Source organism: Puntigrus tetrazona, chromosome 23 (genome assembly GCF_018831695.1).
Source record: "Puntigrus tetrazona isolate hp1 chromosome 23, ASM1883169v1, whole genome shotgun sequence".
Taxonomy (NCBI): domain Eukaryota; kingdom Metazoa; phylum Chordata; class Actinopteri; order Cypriniformes; family Cyprinidae; genus Puntigrus; species Puntigrus tetrazona.
This window is the reverse complement of record NC_056721.1, coordinates 16116712-16128762: the sequence shown is the minus strand read 5'-3', so window position 1 is coordinate 16128762 and position 12051 is coordinate 16116712. Positions and strand designations below refer to the sequence as shown.

Genomic DNA, 12051 nt, shown 5'->3' with positions numbered 1-12051 from the left:
TAGTCTTGATATTTTCCAGGTTAAATGAATGACCGTGTCATGATACACATACTTGGGTGGCCCACATTATATATGTGTGCTTTTCTGAGCAGAGTAGACATACACATTCCTTCTTCACCTGGCTTGGAGTCAAGACACACGTTTATACAATTACAAATGTTAGTCTATTCTCTCTCTCTCTCTCTCTCTCTCTCTCTCTCTCTCTCTCTCTCTCTCTCATATTACAACCCAAACCGCACACAAATTTGGGTCGGATTTTCATCTAGACAGATTCTTCTGTGATGGTGTATGATCACGGACACAGATTTGTGAAAAAAAGAGGAGGTTGAAAAAGCGGAACGTGATCCGCCTGAGCCCCTCCAAGCTGGAGCCAAACCGTGTAAAGATGGGCTGTGGAAACACTGCCAAGAGTCTAATAATAACTCTGCACATGGCTGTCTTTAGCACTGCTTTTGTGACTAAACTTAGTGCTCAGTAGCCCGTCATCCTGCAATCACTCACCTCATACATGTACACGCACACCTAAATGCATCATATGGTACTAATAAAGAGAGCTAAAATGACCAAATCTGACTAGCTAGTGGTCTCTTTCTACACCAAACAATCTTAAAAAAAGGTTTATAACAACATATCATTAGTAGGACATTCAGTACTTTGAACATAACGACAGTGTACTGTATATAATTATGCAATAATTGCACATAATTAGAATTACCATAGGGTACTCTGTGTGTGTGTGTGTGTGTGTGTGTGTGTGTGTGTGTGTGTGTGTGTGTGTGTGTGTGTGTGTGTGTGTGTGTGTGTGTGTGTGTGCGCGCGTGCAAACAGTTTGTACCGTGACTGACACTGAAACACTAATTTCTTGCAGTATGCGTTCACAAACGACCAGTCACGCGCGTTCCTAATTAATCAAAGCTGTTTCCATGAATATGACTTGGAGGTTCGTTTTCATAAAAAAAAGTTTCGCATAGAAATAACTATAAACAAAAGCCCAGTTAAATTAAGCATGTCTAAACTAAGCACTGAATTGTGCTGAGGTCGATTTTGTGATGGTACACCGAGTACCCTGAGAACACTACATAAACAACACCCTATCTAGTAACAAATGCAGTAATCGTGCAGTTTGCCGCCCTCTGCAGGCACAACGAGGAATACGCACATTTCAAAGCTCACTTTAAAGAAGTAAACGCTGCGATATCTAAGTCGGGTGGTATTTTTATTACCAGACACATTTGAACAAAAGCATATCAGATTTCTGCTCTATTTCACTTCTCTCCTCTAGTGGAGAGAGTCGCCCCACTTGAATGATCTCTAAGGCCAGCTGAGCTTCCTCTTTCTCTGCCTCATTTCCTGAGTCTTTGCACTGCAATAACTCTTCTGCTTCAGGTCAACAGTCTGAGAAAATAACAGTGGCCGCACATCACCTCTCCGCATGCTCTCCGAATCCAACTCACCCAGTCAACCTGACGTGATCCAGCTCTAAAATTCCTGAAGGTTTGGCTGGTTTCGACTGAGCAAACACTTCACACGCTGGTTATACATAGGCTTGCTATCATACAAGTAAGGGTTAAATAAAATTTATGTCGATGTTAAAGGCTAACTGTATTTTAAGGTGATATTTTGCATATGACCTGATTTTTGTGATATTTTGGTGTCATTGTGGTCTTGAATATATAACTTTGAACGGATGAAACGACAAAGGTTTGATTGTTCCAGTTGTAACCGGGTTACTGTAAATAGAGAAACCATAAATTTAGTCAAAATTAGTTTCCATCTGGAATACACCATTCCAGGCTCTCAAGTTTGTTTTGTTCAGATTTTTCATTCCAAGATCCTTATGACGTGAGCCAAAATGTATTTTGTGGCTAACCAGCAAATGAGTCTGCTCAATTTGTTTGATAAACTTAACTGAGTTTAACATGCTAGTATTTTTTCTGTTTGTTCTTGTGTTTTACTATGATGTCACGCATAAGGGCCCTACTTCTGATTTCTTGGCATGAGGAAATTTCAAAACACGTTGAGCCTCACTAATCATTTCATACATTTTGTGTATTTGTGTGGGCAGAAAAAGTTCAAAGACTTACACCATATGGGATCTTTCGTGTTTTGTTTCAGTTGGTTCTAAATATATCATAAATTTAGAGTCTTTACATACCATTTTGAAGCAGTATAACAAAGGTAAAAAATAAAATAAAATAGCAGTTATTTAAAAATATAATTATTACTTAAATTTAAGCAGTAGAGGAGACAGTTGTCATGATTCAGGTAAACATGAATTATTTTAAAGAAGGAATATTAAGTCCCTGTTGATTCAGTTCCATTTAATAACTGTTGCAATGAACGTCCTCAATAGTGAAATAGTGAAAGCTCTAGCAAAGACAAACTGCCACTATCCAGTTCAGTTCTCATAGTATTAAGTTTGTTCTTATCTAATGTTGTCTGTGCAGTCAAATCAATAATTTCTGAAAGATGATTTTCTTGTAAACTCCTTATAAACCCCAACAGTTTGTCCTCTGACCTAAAAGTACAAACCTATTGAAATGTTTGTATTCCAAAGGCATTCACTGGTTGGCCAAAAAACGACTATGATATTGAAGATATAAGATTTGATCGGATTAATTTCAGTGTCAGTCCCTTTTTTCTTTTTTCACGTGACTGCTGCAAGATGAGCTTCTCCTGGCTGTAAGGTACATGGCACAAGGTGTTACCTGGGCTTCTCTGATATTCTTAAGCTTGTTTTAATTGGCTAAACTCTACCATATTCTGCTCCATAGCTTTTTCAGGACACATAGGTTGTTTGAAGACTTGCCAGGCAGAAACGGTAAAAGAAACAATACCGTACAACTCACCAGTAAATCAATTAGCAGCGGGATGATTAAAATAAACAGCAAAGTTCATAATACACACATAAGGTTTACAGTTTTACCGATTAGGAGTGTAAAATTCTTTAGTGCTTGTACTGTGTAACATACATCTGCAATAAAATCCCCAGTTTATTGTATAATAATTTGTTGCTCTCTATAACAAAAATCCTTTTAGTCAGTCGAGAAACACGCCACCTCAGACTGGAGAAATGAAGCACTGACAACCTTACAACCACAGACTCCTGGCAGCTGCCATTTCTGAATGTTAATCCATAAATCTCCTGTAATCAGGATGAGAGGCCATGCCTGTCTTAACAGAGCACCTGTGTCAAGATTTGGAAGGATTCTTCAGTGATCGGAGGCCTAAGTGTCCGATCGGAGGGTTTGGGAGGAGGGGACAGGCAGGGACACGGCTCTGTCCTGCAGGATCAGGCAGTCTTCAGTAACATCCATACTGGGAGGACTAAACAGACACAGCAGGAGCAATGATCTGATCACCCAGAGAGACGTGGACACTTCTGAGCACTTTTAATGGTGAGATACAATGGATGTGTTTATTGGTTTGATGTATATAGAGGGGATACAAGTATCAGTTTTTTGAAAGGGCATGTATAGTGTGGCAACAAAAGAAAAGATTTTGACTATAAAACTTGGCTACTTCAAAACATTTTTTAGCAATTTATGTAATTGTTTATTTATTTAGGCTAGATGTAGATATAGCTTGGAAATTTGAGTGTTCTCATTGTGTAATAAAAAAATAAATCAAGCATGAGCTTGAAAATCAGTTCTTAATTGGCCAGTCTCTTGAGCATTGCTGAAAAGTTTGCATGCGGAGTAACAGGAAGTAAATAAGACATTTTCGACTTAGGAGAAACTGTGAATTTGCTATGTTTATGTGGATCTACTTCCCAAAGTTCACTTATTCAGTCCTGATGCTGGATGTCTCCAGATTATATAATGCTTTATAAGCATAAAATAAGTTAAAACTTTATGTTTTTGTGCAGATGCTGCATATGTGTCAAAGTACCTTTAAACGTGGTATGACATGTGCTATAATAATCTACACAGCAGTGATATTTTATTATAAAAATTTTGTGCATGCATTTTTGATGGCACTGTACAAATTGTCACACTACTGGACCACTGAAAACAAAAACTTGGTTAAGAGTGGGCAGTTAACAGAAGCGAAAAAACCATCGTCTAAAAACATATTTTCTCTTAAACATATATGTGCATAAATCTTGACTGGTATTGTGTAGTGCAGTATAGTGCTTGGGCTGACAGTGGGACAGTGTTTACAATGTTGTTTTAATTCTATGGTCTGCAAAGCTAAACCAGCATGGGGACAGTGTTGTGGTTCTCAGAGGACAGACTGTTTATGTGGCACTAACGGGGAATGTTTTCCCATCCTCGTTCCCCCCTTCTGTCTCTCTCTCTCACACACACACAAACACACACATACACTCAGTGCCTCTATGTCAGTCTGCACTGGCCACTATGCTACCAGTAACAGTAGCTAAATATAGCTGGGAAAGCACTGTGAGAGCAAATATGCTCTTTTTAAAAAAAATTCAAACAATGGTTCTTTTTAAGCACAGGCCAGATTTAACATAAAATTTAGCATTGTCTCTTTTTTTATTAATAATGATGCGTGTGGCTGAACTTCCTATAAAAAGGGGATTAACCATTAAAAACCTTTATTAAAGACGTACATGAGCAAATTGAGCATAAAGGAACAGTTAGTACAAAAAGAGAAGTTTTCCAAAAATACTCTCAGAATGGCTGATATGTAGGTCAGTTTGTTTCTTTATTAGAACAGTTTTGAAGAGATTTACATCATTACACATTACATTACATTACATCACCTGCTCACCGATGGATCCTGTGTAGTGAATGGGTGCCGTCAGGATGAGAGTTACCTCACAAAAACATCTTAATCCACAAGTAATCATCTTGTGAAGTAAAAAGCTGTGTGGTTGTGGTAAACAAACCCATCAAGACGTTTTAACCTTTAATCCATTTCTTCTGACTGAAACACAGTGCCACAATGGATTATGGACTCTTACAACAAGTGTAATTATGCCTCATGGATATTTTGGCCAGAAGTGATAGCGTAAAGTTAAAATGCCTTTTACAAACATGCCTTAACTGATGGACTGGAGTCATGTAAATTAGGCAACTTGCGGACTATATATATTGTGATCTTTTTCTGACGGCACCCATTCACTGCAGAGGATCAGTTGGAAAGCAAGCAATGTAATGCTAAATATCTCCAGACATTTTCTAATGAAAATAGAAACTCTACATCTTTGATGGCCTGAAGATGAATAAATACAGCAAGTGTTCATTTTTGGATGAATTATCTCTTTAAGTGCCTTCCAGAATTGCTCACTCCTAGGCATTTTAAAGTGGGAAGTGGAAATGGTCTTAGATGACTTTGATTAGTCAAGTGTCAGGCCTTGGCTGACACACAAGCAGACACATTACTCATGAGGTTAAAGTTTGACTAACTGTATCTGTTCTCCTGAGCCATTAGCACAATCTGCTCTTTCCAAACCATTTACTGAATTGCACCAGTGTTCAGTTCGGCATATTATTCTCATTAAAAACCCCACATTAGTAGAAATTAAAGTCAGAATATCAATGTGTTATGCCTGACTTGTGAAATGATTACTCATTTTGCGGTATGTTTAGTTTGGCATACACTTACTGACCTTGTTTTCTACATTCCTTTGAATATTTTCTGAAAGCCTGAACAAAAGTTCATAGGTTCCTTCTCATTCACATTCATCATGTTTGTTGCTGCTTAAACTCTGTGCTTGGTAAGTTCCGGCTTCAGTCAAAATAAATAATAGTTACTATGCTCTCCTGTAATTCTCCACCTATAAATAGTTTCATCCCAGATATAAATATAGTGAAGCTCTTCACAGACATTGAGCCTGTTACAGCATAGTTGAGTGAAGTTGTGCAGATTACCATCTGTCAATCACAACAACGTTCACCTCAGGTGAGACTCTTCATCCTGTTTAGCCCCAAACCGCTCTCTGACTGACATGTGCCAATAATGTTCATTTAATTATATTTAAATGTAATTAAATACAATTTAAATAAAGTGAAATTACATTTCACTGTACACACGAAAAATCGTTTCGAAAAGAAACGTTCTTTTTCTTGGTGTGAAGAATATTTTAAAAATCTAAACCTTCTTCCGCTATAAAGAACCTTTTGTGCAATGGACAGTTTCTATGGATGTCAATGTTTCTTCAAAAAAATGTTGTTGGCTATTTTTTTGTTCCTTGAAAACACTAAATATAAGAAAGTAAGTACATTACTAAGTAAGTAAATAAATGTATCGGCATTTTTGCCGGTAGTTCAGTAGTTTCCCAGTAAACACTGTATGTGTATTGATTAAAGTCATTACAAAACCCTTTAAGTGCAAACTTTGCACATCCCTGAAAAACCTGCTCATGCGAATGAAAAAACTTAAAGAATTTAATTTATAAGACTAGAAATTTTTTCTCACTTTTTACAAATAACATTGTAAAGTTGTTCTAATCTTGGACATTAAAAATATATTATTTTGTCAATATATTTGCTACCTAATAATTTATTTATTTTTTTATCTATGGCACTTTATAAAATATAAGAAAAATCAGCTTTTATTTACTCCGGGGACATTTCGTTGTACAATCAAAGTGTGGTTTCAGCTTGCCCTTTATCTTTATCGTTGCAGATTCCAGGGAGGGAGCGGCGAGGACGCAGATGATGATGAAGTGCCTGCTGAGCATGTGAGTCCTGGCTCGTGCTGGCCAGATGGCTGAGGTTAAAGTCACAGTGCAGGAGGATCCAAATCTGGGCTCCGGTCCAGATGAGGATGCCTCTGAGTTGTCAGTTTCTGAGAATGATTCAGATTCTGGGAGCGTGCTGTCAGATGACTCTGTGCTCCCTGACTATGAGCGGGAAGATGCCAGTGGAGGCTCTGCCAACACCTTGTACCAAGCCTGTGCCAAGAACAATGCTGCAGCCCTCCGCAGAGTTCTAGAGAGAGGTGTTACAAGAGAAGAAGTCATGGAACTAGACATAAATGGCAGGGTAGGGTATCAGATAACCTTATTACTCATAAGGCATCATCCGTATTACAGAAAATTTGGCAGAAGAGATGGTTTACATCATTTTCTATGCTGACGAAACCTCTACTTGTTCTCTGATAGAACGGTCTGATGGTGGCAGTCTCAAAAGGCTTCGTTGATCTGGTGTATGGACTAAACCAGTGCCCGCTTTTGGATATCAATCATCAGGATAATGACGGAAACACTGCACTCATGATCGCTGCACAGGCCGGTAAGTTCTATATTAAAACATTTTAAAAAACAACAATTATAATGTAAAAGGACCTAATTCCTTCTATAAAAACTGCAGGTTTCGTAATCATCCTCACCTACATCCTAAATTACTTCAGTGGTGTGGACATGGAGCTCCGGGACAACCGAGGCTTTACCGCACTCCTCAAGGCAGCCATGCAGGGCAGCGATGACTGCGTGGCTTCACTGCTCATGGCTGGTACGTTAATTTAAGGACTGTAATATTTAATTTACACCCTGGCCAGGTCGGACAGATGAGATCCTACCAGCTTCCCTCAAGCAATCTGGATGAAGTGAATTAATACATAATATTTAAAACCATGGGATGCTGTTCCTGTCTTCCTCAAAAAACCAGTACTAAGTACCAGTACCAGGTTGTACGTCAGAAAAGTACAGAAGTTTGAGACCACTACTGAAAATGTTTTGATATATATATATATATATATATATATATATATATATATATATATATATATATATATATATATATATATATATATATAAAAGTTAAGTCACCCTTTCTAATGAACAGGTTTGACTACTTTAGTAATAAGAATAGAAAAGGGTCTTGTCTTGTCTTGTATTGCTATAAAACTAGACACAATTCCCTACAATATCATTATATGCTTTAAAATTAGGATTTATGCTCATGGGTACTACTAAAGTAGTTAAATCTGTTCATTAGATGGGGGTGATACTTTTGGCAATATAATGTATATATTTATAATAAGGTAGCACAGTGATGTGGTGACACGACTCAAAGCTCCAGCAGGTTTAAAAGACGAAGCTGAGGACATTTTCTTTCTTGATCCCTTGGATAATCGTTTATCCCCCACGGCGAGTAATGGATTAGCCATGTGTGCACTTGCCGGTGATTATTTAGACGTGACAATTCACCACACTTACTGTACCTACGGCGTAGGTAGTCAAAATGTCAGCAGGGCCTTTCACTTACCCTAATACAATTAATTCAACATTCCTTACAATAATGATGTTATCACTTGCTTTAATGTAGTGGTTTTAAATCGTATTGCATTTGTTATGACACAGGACAAGTAAATCCTGGTCACTTCAGCTAATAATAATCACTCAAGTGTGTGCTCTGCTTAAACAAAGATATGTTAAACTTAACAATGATTTTTATTTCACACCTGGGTTGGTTAATCTCATTTGGTGATCAATTAAATTGGTTTAATTAAAAAAATAAAAAAAAAAAAAAGGAAAGAAAAGAAAAAGAAATGAAAGAAAGAATTCCTTCAAGATCAGATATTAAGGTTATACCCAAAGTCACCACTTGGCGGGGTCTAAACTACTGCTTAATGCATTTCATACCTAACTATAGACACAAATTCAGCTCAGCTCAACTTCATATTGCCTTTAGTTGTAAATAGAGTTATAAAAGTAAAATAAATAAAGATTTATTTTTAAATAGAACATTTATTTCTTTCGGATATAATGCTACTGTAATTAGCAGCAAATCAGCAGATAAAAATACACATCATAAATATAGTTTCGTTCTTAAGTATTATGCTATAAAAAATGTGCTATATAACACTTCTTTTTTTTCGAACAAATATATGCTTCCTGATATCTGGCTAAAAGAATGGATTTCTAGTATGTAAGTTATATAAAAATGAATATAATATGGTCTTCATGTGTCTCTCTTTTACTAGGAGCCGACATAAATGTTGTGGATGCTGCTAGGGGGAAGGATATACGAGAATGGGCTCTGAAGACAGGTCGCTTTGAGACATTAAACAGACTTAGACGGCTGAACAGCAGGCCTCAGGCTGAACAATTCTGTGAAAAATTTGTCCCAGAGTGGCCAGATCTGAAAGAGCTAGTGGCCAAGGCCACATCCACAAAAAGCGCAGGACAGAAAGTCGCCCATCGCCTGAAGTCCACATTCACTTTTAGTTTTCCACATGACCCCCAGGACAATGGCATCATGGACCATATGGTGCGCATAACCACGAGCATCCACAGTCCTTTGGTGGTCACCGGATGCCATCCTCTTTGTCCGTCGAGTCCTCCAGAGATTGGAAAGAGACGCTTGGCCGTGCCTGAACTGATGCAGATGAACCCTGGAAAAAAGCTTGAGGAACACGGGATAAGGCACAGCAATGGCTCCATCTCTGTCGCATCTACCTCAGCCTCTTCTGTGTCGCTGGGCTCTTGCTGCTCTGACTCGGATAGGAGAGGCAGCGTGCTTTCCATAGCCTCCAATGGAGTCCGCAAGTTCGTTCCACGCAGCATGGCCCGCCGCAACAGCGTGTTCCCCACCGGCTGCGTTCCCCAAATCAAAGTGACTAAGTCGGGAGAGCCAACACCCAAGAAGGAGAAAAAGAATAAGCTAACCAAAGGTTATTTAGAGCCACCGATATGGAAGTATAAGGAGGCCAAAGAGGAAAAGAAAAAAGAGAAGAAAAAAGAAAAAGCAGAACAAGAGAAAATGGATAAAGGAGTCAAGAAAAAAGCTAAAAAATGAATAAACTGCCAACAGGTTGCCATGATGTTCTCAGACTTGTCTGTCATCATTCTAGTCCTTTCCTATCTGTTTCAGGAGTTAAAAAGGAAATGGATCTTCCTTCCACTGTCATTTGAATAGAAAGCAGGACAATTTGATTAATTTATATAACCTCAATGAATATGTGTGTATGTGTGTGTGTGTGTGTGTGTGTGTGTGTGTGTGTGTGTGTGTGTGTGTGTGTGCGTGTGTGTGTGTGTGTGTTATTTTACCAAAGACTTTTTTATGCTACACTAACAGTCAGAAGCTTGAGTTCAGTATGTTTATCAGTTTTAATGTCTTTGAAAGTCACTTATCACCACGGATGGATGCATTCAGTGCAATAAAAGCAGAAATTTAAAAGCAGTAATGTGATCCCTTAGAAATCATGCTAATATGCTAATTTGGTTCGCAAAAGAAGCTCATATTATCACTGATGAAAACAGCTAGGCTTTTTCATACTTTTGTGGAATACTTTTATTTCTGTATTCCTTGACAAATAGCAAGTGAAGAACAGTATTCATTTCAAATAAAAGTCGTTATAAGGGTCTTTAATATTACTTTTGAACTAATTACTGCATCCTTGATGAATAAATGTATATGTTTCTTAAAAGAAAAGGATTTAAAAAAGAAAGGAAGAAAATCATACTGACCCCAAACTTTAAATGGTAATGTATTTGTGTGTCATTTGTCTGCATTACGCTATTCTGCACTTTAATATCTTTATATATATATATATATATATATATATATATATATATATATATATATATATATATATATATATTATATATATTATCATACAGGCAATTAGGACATTTATCTTTACTCTTTTCCCAGTTACATGTAAAAATTCAAAGGGTGTTTGTATTTGTTCATTTTTTGTCTCAGGGAAAGCATGTATTTTGTACATTATAAAGGCAGGCACTAAAATGACCCTTGAAGAGAAAAATCTATGCAACACTCATTGAATTATTATTATTGTTATTATTGGTGAGTGTAAGATTATCCTTTAGACTGTAATATGGAAACTGTTCTGTACATTGCACCAGCCAATACGCTATGTGTTATTGTTTGTTTTGACTGATTCTACATTGTTTGTGATATTCTAGTTGGATAAAACACAACAAAAAAAGAGAGAGGCTAATTCAATAAAGTTTAAACACACACATTTGTGACACGTTATTTTGCAATAATTTAATTCTATGATATCACTGGAAGTTTTAAACCAATCACTAAGCTCAAGGCAAGACTATAATTGGAGCAGTAAGGTCAAAACACAAAGGAGGACAAGTGGACTTTGGAATTAATCCACTAATTGTGCCAACCTTATGTAACTGATCAGATCTTTGCCTTGAAGTGAAGTGAGGTAAAGCCATGTAAACCAGGCCGGGTAAAACTTTTTGAGGACACAGCAGTTTTTTTTTTCCATGTCCTGTTGTTGCTTTTCTGTATCGTGATTATGCTTAAATAAACAACAGTAGCTGATTTGCATTTGAAAACATTTCAGCGACGCGAAGGCCTGATGGACCTTATTTAAGGGAGATGCCATTTTTAATTTACTATTGGTATAACAGATTTGAAGAAATTTGGCATTCCATCGCTTTCTCGCCTCTGCAGTAAATGGGTGCCACCAGAATGAGTGTTCAAACAGCACAAAACAAGTAATCCAACTGACTCTAGTCTAGTTAAAAAGCTGTATATTTATAAGAAACAAATCCATCCAGACATTTTACATTTAAACCATCACTTCTGGCAAAATACCAGTGCAGAATCTATAATAATGCTTACTTCCGTTAAAAACTCCATCCCCTTGTTTACTCAAAATCAGTTTTAAACAGTTTTCATTTGTTGGTATTTGATCGGTGCATATTTCTCTCCTTATTCAGATCATGCCACTTTTTCAATGGATAACACAATAATATTGCTAGAAGCAATGGATCAAAAAATTCAAAATAATGGCCTTTTCAATTCACAAAATGTTATCTGATAGATTTGAGTCATATGGATTACTTGTAGATTATTGTGATGTTTATATCAGCTGATTGGACTCTCATTCTGACGGCACCCATTCGCTACAAAGGACCCATAAGTGATATACAGTATTGCTAATAAAACTTTCTCTAAATCTTTTACAGTGATAAAAAAAACCTAAAAACTAATCTACATCTTGGATGGAAGTAAAAGTTTACTTCTGGTTGGTTCTATAGGGCTTCTGAATCCTCGCATCCGATTAGCCAACGAATGTCCCATTGTCAGTTATTCTTTACGTGAACTATTACTTTAAAATCTTGCAAACAAAGCATCATACATTTCAGAC

General features: G+C 37.1%; 1 protein-coding gene across 1 annotated transcript; it reads left to right on the top strand.

Annotated features, from left to right (window-relative positions):
• Nucleotides 1–2351: 2351 nt before the first annotated feature.
• ankrd33aa (ankyrin repeat domain 33Aa) lies at nt 2352–10371 on the top strand. Its single transcript, XM_043224262.1, has 5 exons — nt 2352–3398; nt 6598–6956; nt 7076–7205; nt 7284–7424; nt 8899–10371. The coding sequence occupies exons 2-5, from the start codon at nt 6678–6680 to the stop codon at nt 9711–9713; spliced, it is 1365 nt and encodes a 454-aa protein (XP_043080197.1). The 5' UTR covers nt 2352–3398; nt 6598–6677; the 3' UTR covers nt 9714–10371.
• Nucleotides 10372–12051: the final 1680 nt, after the last annotated feature.